This window comes from Ochotona princeps, chromosome 32 (assembly GCF_030435755.1).
Source record: "Ochotona princeps isolate mOchPri1 chromosome 32, mOchPri1.hap1, whole genome shotgun sequence".
Classification (NCBI taxonomy): domain Eukaryota; kingdom Metazoa; phylum Chordata; class Mammalia; order Lagomorpha; family Ochotonidae; genus Ochotona; species Ochotona princeps.
Window position 1 is genome coordinate 7,458,585 of NC_080863.1, and position 17,714 is coordinate 7,476,298.

The 17,714-nt window shown below is 51.8% G+C and overlaps 1 protein-coding gene across 1 annotated transcript in view; it reads right to left on the reverse strand.

Moving 5' to 3' along the window:
• The window catches only part of BIN3 (bridging integrator 3), a 39,669-nt gene extending 25,341 nt beyond the window's left edge, over positions 1-14,328 (reverse strand). Inside the window, exon 1 of the mRNA XM_004591368.3 lies at positions 14,230-14,328. Coding sequence (XP_004591425.1) covers positions 14,230-14,237 — 8 coding nt within the window. The 5' untranslated portion in view covers positions 14,238-14,328. The remainder of the gene's footprint in view (positions 1-14,229) is intronic.
• Between the last annotated feature and the right edge of the window lie 3,386 nt (positions 14,329-17,714).

Consider the following 17,714-nt stretch of genomic DNA (forward strand, 5'->3'; position numbering starts at 1 on the left):
GTGGTTTCAGGATATTCCCAGACTTGGGCAACCGTCATCAATGAGTCTAATGTCAGGACACTCTCATCTCTCCACCAAGAAACTCCATACCGAAGAGCAAGTAACTTTCTCCCTCCACAGCCCCTGGAGGCCGTAGCAATACTTCTGTCTCTAAGGAGTGCCCGATGCTGGACAGTTCACACAAACAGAATCCTATCTGGCTCTTCCGCTTTAGTCTTTCCTTTAGCAAGATGTTGTCAGAGGTCAAAGGCCATCTGTGTGGCAGTACGCCTCAGAATTTCACTGCTTTTATGCTGATATTTCCATGTATGGTCACAGCACATTTTGTCTATCCCCCTCAAGAGCGGACAGACGGATACTCAGGTTGTTTCCGCTTTGGGGCTACTGATGAAGAATGTTGCCATGAACGTTTGTGGGCAAGATTTCTGTATGGACATGTCTGCATTTCTCCCAGGGGCACATCTAGGAGCAGATCTGCTGAGTCACATGGTACTGCATTCAGCCCTGATGAGCACTGTGCCCGGGCTGTCTTCCCAAGTGGCTGCACCGCCACATCCCTGCCAGGGATCAGCGTGGTGCGTAGCCATCACTGCTTACTGTCTTTGTGTCTCACCTGTGCAGGTAAGCAAGAGAGATGTTACACTGTGGCATCATTTGTAGTTCGTTAGTGCCTAAAAACTGACAAGCATTTTTTCAAGTGTTGACTGGTCTTTGTATTTCTTTCGAGAAACAACCTTGGCCCATTTGGAAATGGCACATCTTTTCCATTAGGCAGTATTCTTTTCATTTTCTTGGGACACGTCCCTACTTGGGTGATTTAGCAAATTTTTTCTATTTTTTTTGCCCTCCTCACTTTGTAAATGGTGTCCCTTGAAAAAAAAAGGTCTTAAATGTTGAAAAAGGTCTCAAATGTTGAAGTCCAACTGATCTGTTTTTTAATTGCTCATACTTTTGATGTCATATCTAAATATCCTTTGCCAAATCCAAGGTCAGGGAGATTTAGCTCTGTTTTCTTCTAATAGACTTACCACTTTTAGCTCTAACATTTAGGTCTTGGATCATTCTAATTTTCAAACTATTTTACTTAGAAATTTAGCTGACCATTTTGAATTTACTTTTGTATCTGATATGAAGCAGGTCTCTAACTTCATTCCTTGTCAATCTGACTACTCCTTTCCAGTTTGAGTATTCTTTTCCTGTTGAACTGTCCTGGTCTCCCTGCTAAAAACCAACCAGCCATTCAGGGCAGGGGTTTACTTCCAGCTGCAGTTTTATTCCATTAATTTATGTGCCTATCTTAACTAGCTTTGCAGTAAACTTCAAAATTAGGAAGTGTGAGCCCTTTAACTGCATTCTTTGCCAAGACTTTGGCTGTTATGTGTACCTAGCATTTTCACAGGGACTTGAGAGGTTAGCTTTTAAAATTTAAATATTTATTACTTTTAGACTTTGAATGTATGGCCAGTCGGTTGGTTTTAGCATGACTTCGAAGACACTATCTTCGAAAAATTATTTTATTAGTGTTAACTACTTCTGTTCCACATCAAAGACCAATCTACTCTTCTGCCATTAACAACACATTTAATTAGTTTTATAAAAGCTCTTGATACCTAGCAAGTCAAACCTCTCCTGATTACATTTCTTCTTCAGGTAGTTTCTTGGCCATTTTCATTTGATTTCTTATAGAAGATAAATTTCAAAATCACCTGCTATATGCTCCAGCCCAAATATCCCATCACTGTACGACATTTCTAGATTTATCAAAGCCAGCTCTCACCTGCTAGCTTACTCCCCAGACTCCCCAAAGGCCAGGTCGGATCAGGCTTACAACCCATGTCTCCCATGGGACCCAGCTACTTGGGCCGTCACTGGCACCTCCCAGGACTTACACTCAGCAAGCAGTGGGAGCAGGGCCTGGAATCCAGGTTCTGAGACATAACATGCAGGTATTTTAACTGCTAAGCCAAACACCCACTCCAAAGACCTTCTATCATTTTAAATCTCAGATTTGGTCCCCAGGGTCACAATATTTCTTCTATTCACTCAAGGCTTTCTATTATGTTCCTGTATCTTAAGTCTTGCTGTGTTTTTCATTTAGGTTCTCTACATTCATCTGTCAAACAGTAAGGTCCAAGAGTAACACTTACACATGAAATTCTGAGCCCTCCCCATGCCTTAGTGCAGTTCCATGAGACTCTGTATTTCTGGGTTTACTCTGAAAGGGGCTCTCTTTTCCAGCTTATCTTCCTATACCAGTCTTGAGACCAGGTACCACATCTATATACACAGCCTAAATAGCCTAAGATGTCCAATGGGAAAAAAACAAAAGCCAATTAAGTAGATTTCTCAAATAGGTTTATCATTTGAAAATAAAGTTTCCCTTTTCCTTCCCAACATTCCTATCTAATCTTTCTGTCTTGTGTTACTGCATTAGCTAGAAAATGTAGGGGAAAAAAAGCGTATGACTTTAGTAAAATGACTTACAGTCTTATCTTTTGCTTTTAAATATGAAGGGAGTCCCTAATGGTAAGGACCTTTTACTCCAAAATTACAAACATGTAAAGAATGGATAAACAAAAACGAGACTTAGGGGACTGAAATTGTGGGGTAACAGGTTAAGTCGCCACCTGCAAAACTGGAATCCCATGGGTACTGCTCTGCTTTCAATCCAGCTTCCTGCCAATGTTCCTGGCAAACCAGAACATGGCCCAGCTCCTTGGGCCCTTGCACTCGTGTAGGAAATAACCCAGGTGAGGATTTGGCCTGGCCCAGCCCTGGCTATTGCAGTTATGTGGGGAGTAAACCAGCAGACAGAAGCTCTCTCTCCTTTGTGCTGTAAGTAAATAAATAACCTCCCCCCCAACCACTTTTTGAAAGGCAATCATAGAGGCAGAGGCAAGACAACGAGGTTTTGAATCTGTGGGTTCCCTCCCCATATGGCTGCACTGATTGAGGCCGGGCCCAGGTGGATTCCAGGAACCTGGAACTCCCCACATCCGGGTCCCCCATAATGGCATTTCACATGCCACTGTTTTCTAAGTATGTTACAGTAGAAAGTTAGATCAGAAGTGGAACAGCCAGGACTTGAACTGGATCTCCTATAGGATGCTAGCATTGTAGATGGTGACGTAATCTGAAGTTCTACAACGTTGGCAGCAAAGACCGCATTTTGCACATGACTGACTTTTCAGCTCCATTCAGATGACCAGCTGCTCTCCTACCACCTATTATTGTGATAACTTATAGCAAATACACTTCCTAGTATGGAGCTGTCCGTGCCTTTGTTACTGAGGCAACTCTATTTGCTAAAGGGTATAGGTTAATTTATTCTGACAGGTGTACGCTGGGCTCTCTGTGACACACGGCACCCCTAGAGACTGAATGCAACTTCTGTAAGTACCACACTAGGTACAGCACTCTTCTCCTTTCCTCGATGGACAGCCCATCAGCATTCAGGGAGGTTCCTTTTGGTGCCAGGCAGTAGGCAAGGTTCTAGAGGTACAGGATGGACAAGACAGACGCTCCCTGTGATCCCACGGAGCTCCAGACTGGCATGAGGCACACACCAAACAGCCAATGGATGATTAAAAGATGAGTGAAGCAAGTTTGCTGTCCCAAGGGGCTGTAAAATACTATACTCTCTTATAAGGTTCCTGAAAAGGCTATTCTTAAATAAAGAACAGAAAAAAGTGACGGCAGGGCCTTCAGAATTCCAGTCCTTATCTGAAAACAAAACCTATGGGAAGATCTTGGCAGGGACCGCATACTGGATGGTGCTGGCCTTTTGGTCTCAAGGGTCAAGCCCAGGGAAGTTAAGCAAAAAATTTTAAAAATTTATGTATTTATTTTATCAGAAAGGCAGATTTACAGAGAGAAGGAGAGACAAAGATCTTTCATCTGCTAGTAAATGCCCTAGAGGGCCACCATGGCTAGAGCTGAGCTGATCTGAAGCCAAGAGCTTCCTTGGGTCTCCCACATGGGTGCAGGGTCCCAAGGCTTTTGTCCTTTACTGCTTTCCCAGGCCACAAGCAGGGAATTGGACGGAAAAGTGGAGCAGCTGGGATACAAACCAGAGCCCATACAGGATGGCTGTGCTGGGAGGTGCAAGATTGGCCAGTAGAGCCATTGCACTGGCTCAATGGGAAGTATTTTAAAAAGCATGAGAGAATACAAGGAGGAAGCGGCGCCTCCTGGCTCTGTTCTGTGACTGCCCCATTCTGCCAGAGAAACAACCTGAATACTGGAGCAGGTGTTTTGATGGAAGAACCAGACCCTCCCTGCCACTGAAACAGCATTCTGAGAGAAAGCAAGCGGAAAGAGCAACACAACAGCAATTCAGCCCTAGCTTCTGCCTCCTGCTCCTGCCTGCTCCCTCCTGGGTCCTGGCGACACAGGAGCAGACCGGCTGCTTTGGAAAAGGCTGTTGGCCCCAGCACCCCCAGGGCTCAGCAGGCAGGGCTGTGGGGCCCTGGGACTCCTGCTCCTGGCTCCCCTCAGCACTCCGCCCTTGCAGGCAGGGGAGGGGTGGGAAGGAGGTCTGAGGCTTGCTCCCCAGAGAAGCTCTAGGCTCTGGAAGAAGTCAAGAGGGCTGAGCCGCCACCGTGCTCACCACTCGACAAACACGAGCCCCGGGGCCAGCTGGAGGGCTATTTTGGTCTTAGCAACAAAACGGAGAAAACATCTCTCTGAACCTAACCCTTCGCCAACCCCTACCGTGCCCCACCTTCCAGAAGAAAAAAGTTCTGTGTGTACAGAGGGAAAGGATGGGGGTGGGGTGTGGTGGTGGGGGGAGATTCTATTTTTCTTTTTCACAATAAAGAAAAGTCAACAGGATGTTCCCCAAAGCTACAAATATACTTTTTCAAACAGTAAATATCTCCATTAGCAGCATGATGCCAGTTAGCTAATTCTGTCTCAGTATAAAACCCTTCCCAAAACACTCCTGCTCTTGTGTAATGTCTATTTACAAAAACAGCCCTTTTGCATTTTGCATTCGCTAGGTTTCTCAATCTTTTGTTTCCTCACCCCCTCCACGGCAGGGGCAGAGACAAGAGGCAGGCCCAGATGGCAGAAGGGTGGGGATCCCCTGGCCACCCCAGCAGCTCTCTCCGCCAGCCCTTCCTTCTCCACCGATTCCTCCACTTACCCATACACAGGAGAGTGGAACCAAGTGGAAACAGAAACATGTTGCCCTGGAGTCCTTGGCCTCCGCAGGGTGTTTCTACCTAACCCGAATGCGCCTGGGCCTGGCTGGGGAGGTGGGGTGGGGGTGGAAAAGAATCCTGAACCGATCCTGTCTACCCTACCCTGACTCGCCCTTGTAGCTCTGGCTGGCCAAGGAGGTGCTAGGAGGGGGAGGAGGAGGGGAGAGGAGGGAGGTGAGCAGGGAAGGGGGGCTCAGGGAAGAGTGGGCGGCAGTTGATAGTGGCTGAAATCCTGGCTCCCCGGGGAGTGGTCTGGGCCTGAGTCACTGCAGAGCAGGAAGGTGGGCGAGAGGCAGCAGCTTGTGCAGGCTGGAAGGACAGGCCCTCCCAGCCCAACCGTTCTGCTACTCCAGCCTTGGGTTGCTGCCCGCACTGGTCTAGGGGCCCCCAAGGCTACTGCCACCTTAGCAATCAGAGAAAGGCCAGGGCCAGGGCAGGGCTTATCCAGAGTCATATGGCTCCGGCTGGACAGCTGCTTGCTGCATGCCATCCTCTTATCTGAAGGGCAGCTGACCACAACACCAAGGGTCACCGCAAGTTCAACAGGGGCAGGGCATGAGACCCCCCTGGAGCCAGGATGAGGTGCGGAGCGGAGGAGGGGTATGAGCCAAGCTGGATGACATCCATTTCAATGCCTATTCCCACAAGTGTCCGGCCCCACCCCAGGCCTCTCCTTAAATTGAATTCAAACCCAAAGCCAGGGCACATGGAGCATGCTGCCAGTCTGAGGAGTGGGTTTAAAAATAAAAGATATGACTCTGTGCTTTGGCTGCCTTGCTCCTCGGACCACAACAATCCTCTGGCCTGGCTGTGAGCTGTCCTTCCCCACCAGCATGACCTCTGCAGAGGAGACAGCGTGAAACCACACCCTGCTCAGTCACACGACAGCTGGACGCCCTTGAGATCGAGGCGACCACTTACTGAGCAGCTATCACTGCCAGGGTCGACAGCAGGTGCACGCCAGATATGGCCTCATAACGCGGCCCACTCCTACACCTCACAGCAGACACGGCTCTGGAAGGGGGCAGGGCCACGGAGCTACAGAGCCTGGCTCAGCCGATGACCAGCTGGAAGACCTGGTCTAACCCTTCCAGGTCTCAGGGTTCCTTGTCATCATGACAGCAGTCTACTTCTCTCACAGGAGGGCTGTGTAGATGAAATGAGTTGCACACCTCAAACAGCCCCTGATGGCTAGTGCACAGCCTATATTTGGTTTGAAGGAGATGTCGGTGGCGTTTGGATACCAATGATGATAGGACTGAGGCCCAGAAGGGGTGACGGACAAAGCAACACAGAGATGAGTACCCCCTTGAGAAGGATCAGGAAGCCTGCAGTTCATTTTTTCTGTTTTGGGGGCAGCAGCTGCCCCACACCACATTGCACCACAGACCAGCCCAAGTTACATTTGGTATCTGTCTTAAATAGTAAGAAGGATTTGTGAGGCTGATGGAACAACATAAAAAAGACCATCCAAGGAGGCGCGCGTGTTTGTGTGTATGTGTGTGTGTGTGGAGGGGGGTTGACTGACAATGTATCACCTATTATCTTCTATAGGACGGGATGGGGAAGACAATGGAATTTCCATTTTCTAAGAGGGAGACGAGGCATTGTGAAGTGAAAGACTCGTCCTGCTCACTCAACAAGCCAAAAAGAAACCTCCGAGGCCTGTTTCCCCTCTGACAGCCCGCGGCGGCTCAGGTGCAGACCTGGAGAGGTCGGAGCGCAGAGCAGGGATCCTGGCTCACGGGGTCTGCGCTTCCGTTCCTGACCTGCCAGGGACCAGCAGACGCCGTCACGCCACCCCTTCCTCTTCTCTGAACATCTGCCCCTGGAAAGCAGGGGGAGAAGGAACACAGCAAGCAAGAAGCAGAGTTCTAGGCCGGCTCCCCAGGTCAGCCACACCCCTTGGCCATGGAGAGCAACCACTTTCCTCATAACAGCAGTGATGAAAAAGTAAAAAAGAATTACAGGCGCAGGTGTTTGCCTTAGCGGTTAAGACACTGGTGGCCTACACTGGAGTGCCTGGGTTCAGTTCCTGGCCCTGGCTTCTGATCCCAGCTTGTTGCTAAAATACACCCTGGGAGGAAGTAGTGATGGCTCAAGTAGCTGGGGTTTTGCCACCTACACGGGAGACCCGGATGGAGTTCTTGGATCCTAGGTTTGGCGTCAGCCCAGCGCCGGCTGTCATGGGCAGCTGGGGGAGCAAACCAGCAGATGGTAGCTCTCTATCTTCTCAAATAAATTAAAAATTTGAAGAAGCATTATGAAATATTATAAACACTCAAAAAACTATGCAGAACACATAATAAATACTCAAGTATCTACCACCTAGCATTGTCAAACTCCTGACTTCAGCCACTAACTGCAGCTCTTACTCTAGGCAATGCCAACAGTGTAAATCCTGATGTGCCCTGAGGGCCACCCTGGCATCCCCTACCTCCTCCCGTTTTTCCTTACTGAGAGCAGGGATGGGGAACCTTTCTCCTGCCACGAGTCACACAAGATTACCAACTTAAAAATGGGCCCACTATGCTGAATTTGGAGTTACCCTAGGCAGGGCCAGACCAGATGATGAAGTGGGGTCTAGAGTGACCACAGCTCTGAGTGTAGTGTTTACAGTTTGCATGCTTTCATTACAAAGTTTAAACCTGTAAGCAGAAGATGGTAGAGTTTTATAGGTGCAAACCTCCCCTGCATCTTACGATAACTGAAGCACTGCTCTGAGGCTGGCTTCTCAGACAGCACACCTGTGACATCCACCCAGGTTGGTCTGGCCCACTTTTAACTGTGACATTTTCTTCTCCATGTGAAGATGCCACAATCTAGCTCTCCACTCCCCCACGCTGGGCGTTAGCAAATCGTGATGCCCCGGGGCCCTGGCTGCACGAATGCAGGTGCTGCTCTGGGGTAAGGGGTGCTGCTGCTCCGAGGGCACAATCTCCAATGTCCACTTCTGGCTGTGGGGCAGGTGCGACCCCACTGCTCCCACTGGCAGGTACTTGCTGGTCTGATGGCTGTGCAATGCCGCTTTACTGCTGTCTCCTCCTCTGCTTTTCCCTGGTTGTTAAAGCCATCAGACACATCTGTCCAGGCTTCCAGCCCACTTGGGGTTTCTGTTCTACAGGGGGACGCACTTTTCAAAACTATGGGTGAAGTTCCCTGCTGTGTTTCTTAAAACCCAGCGAGAACCACCCAACAACCAATCCTTTCTTAGCCTGGCTGGAGTCCTAGGTGATAGTTACCACCTGAGCTGTTCGTGAAGTGTGTTTTTTTTCAAATACGGTCCATTTCCAATGATCATGGTTTGCTCATCATTTAAACTGCTACCTGTTATTCTACTGTCTACATTTATCAACAATTAGTCATGGTATTGATTGATGTGGATCATTCTTCAAAAACTGAAAAAAAAATTTCATAGGAAATATCGGAGTGTATTACACGTGGGTATTTACGATGCAAAAAATTTTATTTCAAGAATAAATGTGTGTGGGTGCATGCACATGACTTAGGATGCAAAGGTTTTTCTAACTCCGCTACAGTCAGAAAATCCGGGAAACGACCTTCCATGTGAGCCTGCGGGTCACTCTTCTCTCTGCCCCCGCTGTCCTGCAGGATACTGCCACAACAATCTGACTAAGCCATTGTTTATCTGTTTGTTTGTGTTTTTTTTTTTTTTTTGGTCAGGCTACTTCCTTGCTCAAGCCTCCACTTTTCAAAAGCCTAGGCAGAGCTTCAAGCCCTTAGCGCACCCCTGGGAGCAGCACACAGCGTGCCCTGGGCCAGCATGCCAGTTCTCACCACCGAACCACTGCGCATGACACCCATCTCAACTGGCCTGCCGCGTACCTACACCGACGCCCTCACTGTGCCCTTCCCTGCACACCTGCCCCATGCCACTCTTCTGCCCTGGAGCCCTTTCTTATTCCCCCCCAGAAACAGCACATTCTTGCCAAGTCCAGGTTTAATTAAAATAGGAAGAGGTATATCGCCTACTCACTCTCTCTCCTGATGATGCCACTGCTGATATTATCCATGTTTGATTTTTCTTTTTTTGGTCCTCAGCACTTTGCTGTACACTGGCTCAAGATGGGGAATAACTCCCCTGGCCTTTTAAATGTCCTGACAGCACAGATTTTGTGCATTCTAGATGTCCAATGAGCATTTAATGGACATGTATTTGTTGTGCATGACCCATATGCATCACACCACAAGTTTGTGAAGAGTTCTGTTGGATGAATTAGTCATGAAAATAATGGGCTTGGGCAAAACAACTCTAATGGCTTAACTGGCAAATTTAAAGACTAGCTCAGCAGATCTCTTTCAAGACTACAGCAAGTGAAGGAACACCTTTTGTCTAGGCAGCCATGAGACGTCAGGCCCCTCCCCTCTCATAAGGAGCACTTGAAATGAGAGGCGGCCAGTTTCTCACGCCGAGGCAGCAGAGGGGGGCTGCGATCCGGGATCCCCATACTCTCTAAAGCTAGGTCCATCCAGAGCCACAGAGTATGAGGGTGAGGAGGCTGCTCTGGGCATCAGGCCCCACTGTGGTGAGCAACTGAGACGGCTACTGACACCCCGAGGCCTGCAGGCTTGTGCGACCACTTCACCAGTGAAAACCGACAACTTCCTGGGACTAAGTCTATGTGGCAATATCCATGCATCCTGGCAAAGGAGAAGACCTTCCTTTGGGATCCAATCACCTTGGGAATAGTCCTCCATTTTCAAATACTGAAGAGGATCCTCAGGAGATGTGGGAGGTTTTGATTCTAGTCCTGCCAAGCATTTGGTGAGAAAATTCCACCAACGGGCAAGTGCAAGGATGAAATCAGACAATGGGTAGAAAAACTCATTTTGGAAAGTTATCTCTGGGAGTGGATGTCTGGCCTTGAATTAAAATGCCCACATCTCCCAACGGATGGCCTGGGTTCAACTGCTGGCTCTAGCCACCCACCAGTGCAGACCCCAGGAAGCGGTGGAGGACACGACAGTGAACCAGCAGGTGGGAATTCTGTGAGTCGGACAGAAAACACAACAGACAAAGCACATTGCAGATGTGGGACAGCAAATGGTAACCAAGGACGGTGGGGGAGAGTGGACAGAGAGACCCCGCTGAGAACACAGCACGGCTTAAGGTTTGAAACGAAACGTGATTTTAATGGTTCTGTCTGACCCAGAAGTTCGTCCTCTATTTCACTCATTGCATTCAAAGGTCACCTGTAAGTCACGTGTTAACGTGGATGACGGTATGTGCACATGTATTTCTCGCTCTCATGGAGCCCATGAGAGAAGCACTTCCGCCGCCCAAGAACGTGAGAGTGCTGTGGGGGAAGCTCTACAGCTGCAAGAATCCAGCACAGCAGGGGACAAGGGACATCAAGGAACCTGGCTCAGAAGCCGACTTCCACTGGCCAATTTACAGGGGCACTTCATTTCAGGAAGCAGCTTGCACATTTCCCATGTTTTACCTTACAAGCTCCCTGAGCTGAGGCAAGTCAGTCAATGAAGGGAAAGTCTTCATTCCTAGTCTGGCGAATGGCGACCCTAGGGCTGCTAGGCCACAGGCATGAGCAGGTGACAGCCCCCATTCCCAATAAATTCCTGACAAGCAAAGGATGAAGGACCGGGGGCGGGGGGGGTGCTCCTCAGTTCAGCTTGGCAGAGTGCGGTGGAAGGCTCTCAGAAGTGAAGGATGGCCTGAAACGAGTAGAGGCTGGCCCAAAATAAGGGGCTGCAGCATTGCAGGCGTGGGAATGAAGAGGCCAGCCAGCTGCAGCAGGGCCTTAGCAGCCACATGGTGAGGATGTGGGGTAGGCGGGAAGACAGAGCTCAGGGACCAACCTGCAGGCAGCCACCCTGAAGAGGCAGGCAAGGAAGTTCAGCAAGGTCTGTGTGCAGACAGACCCTACTCGCTTCACAGCTGGCCTGGGTGGCCAGGGGTCAAGCCGGGCTCTCCACTGCACGTGACAGATGGGGAAGACAAATCAAGGAGAGGCCAGGTGTCTGTGTAGGCCGGCCTGTGAGTTACCAGAACCCGAATGCAGACCCCGCCTCCCTGTCCAGTTAATCTGCACTGTCCACAGGTTCCTTCCTTCCCTGGGCCCTTAGGGATGGCAAGTTTCCCTCCAACCTACTTCTTTTCTTTTCTTTTCTTTTCTTTTTGAAGATTCATTTACTTTTATTAGAAAGTCAGTTATACAGAGAGGAGGAGAGACAGAGAGGAAGATTCTCCATCTGATGATTCACTCCCCAAGTGACCGCAATGGCCAGAGCTGCGCTGATCCGAAGCCAGGAGCCCAAGCTTCTTCCAGGTCTCCCATGGGGGTGCAGAGTCCCAAGGGATTGGGCCATCCTCAACTGCTTTCCCAGGCCACAAGCAGTGAGCTGGATGAGAACTGGGGCCGCCAGGATTAGAACCGATGCCCATATGGGATCCTGGTGCGAGGACTTTAGCCGCTAGGCCACAGCGCTGGGCCCCTTCCACTACACTTTTTCTCTAAGATCATCAAGGGAACGCTATGGGAGATAAAGCCACTCTGCTTAATTCTACCTGATCCTCTATTATAATAAGCACAGAAAAGACAAGGAAAGGAGGGAGAGAGAGGCACTGGGTGTGAAGCCAAGAACTGAATCAGCGACCTCAATGTCAAGCGCTGGTGGGCCACAGCACTGAGTGGCCCGGCTCCAAGGTGGGTGGGTGGACAGTTCAGGGAGGCGGCAGGTACCCACTAAACAAACAGGGGGTGGGTGGGCTTCCTGTGCAGAGGAAGCAGAGAGTCAAGGCCTCTCAGTCTTGATGCAAAGCCCACTGTCCAAAGGGCATCAACACTGGACGTTCCTCACTGTGGCATTTTGAAAGCCCAGCCTGGCACAGAACAATGGTTTCCCTCTGGAGACCAGGGGCCGCGTGCCCCTAGGCCCTATTGAGTGAGGAGTGGCACAGCCCATGCACTTGGTGAACCTGACCTTGGGCTTCAGCCTCCCATGGCGGTTCTACGTCACTCTGATCTCTTTCCCCACACCCAAGTCCAGTCCCGGATGAATGGCAGGATTCATACTGGGAGCAGGAAAACCATGCCGGGAGTGACTCAGATAGGCCCTGGCACTGGTCCCCTTGCCAGCGACTGAGCTGAGAACTGAGTGCAATTGTGCACCCGGCGCCGGTGCTGCTCCCCTCTCGGGGCGACGGGTCAGGGTCCACGCAAGGGATGACGTGGGGAGACCGCCAAGAAGGACCAGGATCTCTGCTTTGAGAGACAATGCTGCCCTTTGGGGTGTGACCCCCTGCCCAAGAGGTACCAGGATGTGCACATGCCGGCCAGTTCACCCTACTCAGTGCACACTTCGGCCCTCTCCCATCCCACAGGCTTTAGCAAGTGGGCTACTAGCTTGTTTTCTCCAGAAAAGAAACTTGCTCCAAGACAGGTGGTAGTCGTTGGCCTTACACAGCTCAGAAAACCACCGACCTTGGTGTTCTCCAATCTCCTCCCCTCCTGAGTCCTGAAAGATGGGATTCAGCTTTGCAAACTAGAAACACCAAGCCAGGCAACAGCACCTGTACTCTGTGTGGTGGTATGTGGGGATGGGGTGTGGTGGTGTGTGTGCTTGTTTTGTTACTTTGAAAACTCAAGCTCCAGGCGGCTCCAGGCTTTGAAGGGAGTCGTTTCTTTAAGACAGGGAACTGAAGAAGTGCCACTTTGCCTGTTGGGCATTAGGTGGTAACGAGATGGGAAAGTTCACTTTTTCAAAGGCTCCAGCTCCTACTGGCCTCCTGGAGCAAAGAAGCAGAGCCAGAACTAGCAGCTCCTGCGGGGCCTTATCAAGGGCCCTGCTCTGGGGCTCTCCTCCACAAGCCGGTCACAATGGTGGGGCATGGGTCAGTCCAGTCGAGTTCTGGAAGCAGCGAGGGGAAGGGGAAGGGTGGTGGGTTTACCTTGGGTGAGAGTGTGTCCTCTGATGCTAATTGGCGTCAGGTGCTCAAGGTAAGCCAGCTGCACCTCTGATGAGGCTCAAGGAGCAACAGGTGGACCTGAGGGCTATTTTGCACCCTACCTGTATTCCTGATGGGTTACTGTGGGATAACTTCGCATTACCAGTTCGCACTCTGGGGATGCAGTGGCCAACAGGTCCCCGCATCCTAAAGGGGTCAGGGTTCCCCTACCTACACTTCTGAGGCTCAACCGACGCAGGCAAGTGCATTACAGTTACATCTCCCGAGTCTGGGGTCGTGCACACAAGCTTGCTGGGACCCTGACATGAACGGCCTCCGAGGAAGCCCTAGGAAGATGGACAGGCCGCCCCCGCACCCGTTTTCTCTTGCAAATCTCACAGCACCCCCACAGGGTTGGATACACGCCTTCTACACACACACACACTGAGACGTATTGTCAAGTGTTTGCTATGAGTCAGGCAGCGCGCCGTGCTGCAGCTCTAACTCTGCTCCCATCCTTCGGAAAGTTTCCACGGACATCTCGGGCTTCACTAATCCCTGTTTCATCCGAGGGTACCAGAAAATGAGTCCCAGGCCACACCGGGTGGGCAGGTGCGGCATGGAATTTTCTAGTCCCCTAGCCAAAAAGGCCACACAGCAGTTACGAGAAAGCGACGGGCACCGAAAGACCAACAGAGCTCTGAGCGGGTAGGGGCTGTCCCAGCGCGGCGGAGGGAAGGAAGACCACCCCTCAACCCCTCCACCCCGACTCCGAGACCTGGGACGACAGCGAAAAACGAGAAAAGAACGTCGAGTCCCCTCCCTTGAGGGGCTCAGAAGAAACGGGGTTCGGGGTCCTTGCAAAAGTTAGGAAACACGAGTCCGACGCAAGGGGACTAAGGGGACCCTCTGACCCATCACCCCCAGAAGCCCCGCGGAGAGAGACGCCGGTGGAAAGAACTTTCGACCACCCTTCCCTCTACTCCTACCCGAGACGGAGGGCCGGCGCGCGAAGGGGAAGGGCCCGGGGGAAAGGGCCTCGGAAGGGGTCGAGCGTACGCTCAGAGGGTCCACAGTGAAGGGGCCTCGCTCACTCACCAGCTCATGGTTCCCGAACCTGGGCCGGCCGCAGGGGTCTACCGCCACAACCCGGTCCTCTGGGATCACTTCCTGATTCAGCCAGTCTCCAGGAAGTGACGCGTTCTCGCCCCCTCCGCCCGGAAGAGGCGGGACCCGGCGCCTTTAACGCATTCGCTACCGGTTCACCTGCACTTGTGTCTTGTTCTTGCTGGCCACCCTCATCTGCTGGCTCGCAGTGGTGGAGCTGGCCCCGCGGAGACCTTAACCGCCTCATCGCCCCAGTGGTGTGTGTGTGTGTGTGTGTGAGCCTCCTGGCATCCTGGCACCCCTGTGTAGCTACCCCACCTATTCCTTGATTGCCCCACAGTGAGCATTAATATCTCCAAAAACATTAGCCTGGGCCCCCACTGTCATCTAGAGGAAGCGTGTTTCAGGGCTATTGGATGAGGATGGGTGAGATGCCTAGTTTCATCCCTATCCCAGAAGTCACGGTCCTTCTCTGAAACTTGGTCCTGTCCTCTGTAAGATGAGTGATGGAGAAGGACCCTAAAGCCTTCAGCATGTCTGGGATCTGAGTCAATGGTTCTTGCTGACTGTACAAGTTCCCAAGATAGAGGATCTTGGAGAACTGAAGCCCAGGGCCAGGACACGCCTCCCTGTGGCATGCGGGAACTCAGTCGACAGTCAGGAAAATATAATACAGGCTGACCCTTCCCTGCAGGGCGTGGCTGGGAACAGAGCAGTGGGTTCTGGGGATGGTGGGCGCTTTTGAACCTGGCAAATATTGCTGCTCTCCAACAGGCTCATGGGATGAGGTGGTAGCTGGGTCAGGGGAAGCAGCAGCAGGGGTAGAAGACAGGAAATCACGAGTCTCAGTGGTGGGAAGTCCACACTGATTGCCCAAAAGTCAGGGTGAGGTGACACATCGAAACCCAGTAGCAGGAAGCAGTCAGGACTGGGAATACTTGTCTCGATCTAGGAGTGTCCTTCCTACTGCAAACCTCATCTTTGATTGCAATGTCAAGTGTCCTGGATATATCCGGGCGGGCACATGAGTGTACCACCTTGTGCCAGCTGTGCCACCTTGGATTGCTTGTCACTCGCTGCCAGGAGCATCATGTTGGACAGTCTGGACTACTGTTGGAGAAGTGCTGCGATTGACTTGTAATGTCTGCCATGACCCAGTTATCTGATTGTGTATATTCCACTTTATTGTTTTGTTATCAGAGTTTTTGTGATGAATTATTTATACAGCACTCACGACACACCAAGCACTATCCTAACCAGTTCATGTTTAGTCCTTGTAATAATCCTGTAAGGTAGTACTATCATCATTACTGTCAGTTTAGAGACGTTTTCGCCATTAGGGTATAGCACCTCTCTTCCACAACTCCTGAGGGTTCTGCCACCACCTCTGCCCCTGTATCATGGTATAAGAGGCTCAGAAGCCAGCAGGGGGGTGGAGACAGGAGGAGCCCCAGGATTGGGCACCCCCAGACCTCAGTGATGGTCTGTTTCCTCCAGCCTGGGGCTGTCAGGCCCAGCAGGTGGCAGTACCTGGCCTTGGCCTGGAAATCCTCCAGGGATCAGATGGCCCAGATGGCTAGGAAAGCAGCAACAAACAAAGTTATGTAGGGAGGACAGCCAGGGGACCCAGAGCAGGAGGTCCCAGCCTGAGGCCCGCACAGGGAATCACCACACCACACCAGACCACACCATACCGCACTGCACACACCATACCGCATGACTGCTGTATCCCACCCAGTGGCAGTGCCAGGAGCCTCTGAGCTTGCATTTCGTGGTGCCGGCTGTGAGCTTTTTTTTTTTCCTCCACTCTGGAAGAATGACTAACTTTAAGGACTAAAAAAAAATGTGTTTTGATTACACTGCCTTTTTACCAACTGGGAGCATTAGTCACCGTGGATGGCTGCAGATACCAGGGAGGGCAGGCAGCAGCCCCCTCCTCCCCCTCCTGCTCTCTGATTAGCTCCCAGGCCCAGAGAGGAGACTACAGTGTACCCAGGAGGCAAAACAATCCCCCCTGGACCATGTATTCCCCAGGCATCTGGCCAAGGGCTGCCTGGAGGCGGGCTGGGAGAGTGTGCCAGCTGGAGGCTGGGGAGCCCCTGATGGGTAGGCCTTGAGGTGGTCCCAGGCATACAGTGGTAGGAGGCACGCAGCTCAGAGAGAGAGCGCGCTAGCAGGGGGCCCGCTGAGCCTATGGCTCCTAGGTCAGCTTTGGGTGACCTGTTCCTCCAGGTGGGGCCGGGGTACATGTAGGAGGTGAATGATGGAGGAAGCTCAGCATGCTGACTCTGGGCTGGCTGTGATGGCGTGCTGTGCCCAGGCTCTGATATAGGCAGTTGCTGGCAGGTGGGGAAGGGGTGCCCAGCTCCCTGTACTTGATCATTCTCGCATCCCCTCCATCCTCAAGGGGGACTTTGACCTGGCGTCCTTGGCCAAAGGCACCTCTTTTGCTGCCAGTGCAGTGTGTATGTGTGTGGCTAAGGCGCTGTAGGAGCTCTGGGCCTTGTTGGGGAAGAGGTTAGTGCACCTGAGCTGCGGGGAGAAACAATAGGCCTTCCTAGGCGTCCTGGTCTTCTGGCCTCATCCTTACTCTGAAAAGACCTTCTCCGAGCAGCCCCTCCAAGCGGCAAGGCCGCATATGCGTGTGGAAAGAATTGCAAGCATCAGGACATTTGTATGACCACAGGAAAGGAAAAGAAAGGAACCTGATTTTTGAAAAAATGTCCATGTCTCCAAAGATCAGAGGACTTCTCCCTGTGAGTGCAGCTACTGCTGCCTCTCCCCTTGAAATGACAGCATCCACAGGCGATGTGTGTGCTCTGGCCTCAAAAGCTCCTTGCCGCTCCCTCGAAGGCCAGTGTCCTCCAGCTGAGACAACGAACACCACCCCACCCCCTGACCCTAGCGCCAGCCAAAGCCACAGGATGTCCCAGACGAGCATAGCCCCTGAGAACTGGTCGCTTTCCCTGGGGAATCCTGGCAGGTCCGGTCCCCCCACATGGGAGCCACAACACCAGGCAGTGGGGGCAGGACTGCCCTAGCCTGACCTCACTTGAGGCTGGGCTGCTGGGTGTCTGCCCCCTGCTGCTGTGGCCGAGACAGCCCCCAGACACCGGCAGGGCAGGTGGCAATTATCCTTGGGCACTGATTATACCGCAGGGCCGGCAGGGCCCCAAATAGCCCGGTAGCGTGGCCTGGCTGGCATGGGACATTGGGGGTGGGGTGGGGGAAAAGGGACCAGCTGGGAAGGAAGGGGCAGGCCTGGTTGAGGGGCAGGTGGAGAGGGGGCGATGGTTGGTGAATGAGCCAGGAAAAGACTGCAGGGCTGGAGGGTTCGAGGCTAAGGGCTCTGCTCTCTGGGCAGTAAGATAGGGGCCAGCTTCCACAGCAGCTGCCAGCTCAGACTCTTAGGAAGAAGTTGGTATTTAGGATGCATGAGGCAGGAGACCTCACTGCTGGGCAGGAGGGAAAACAGA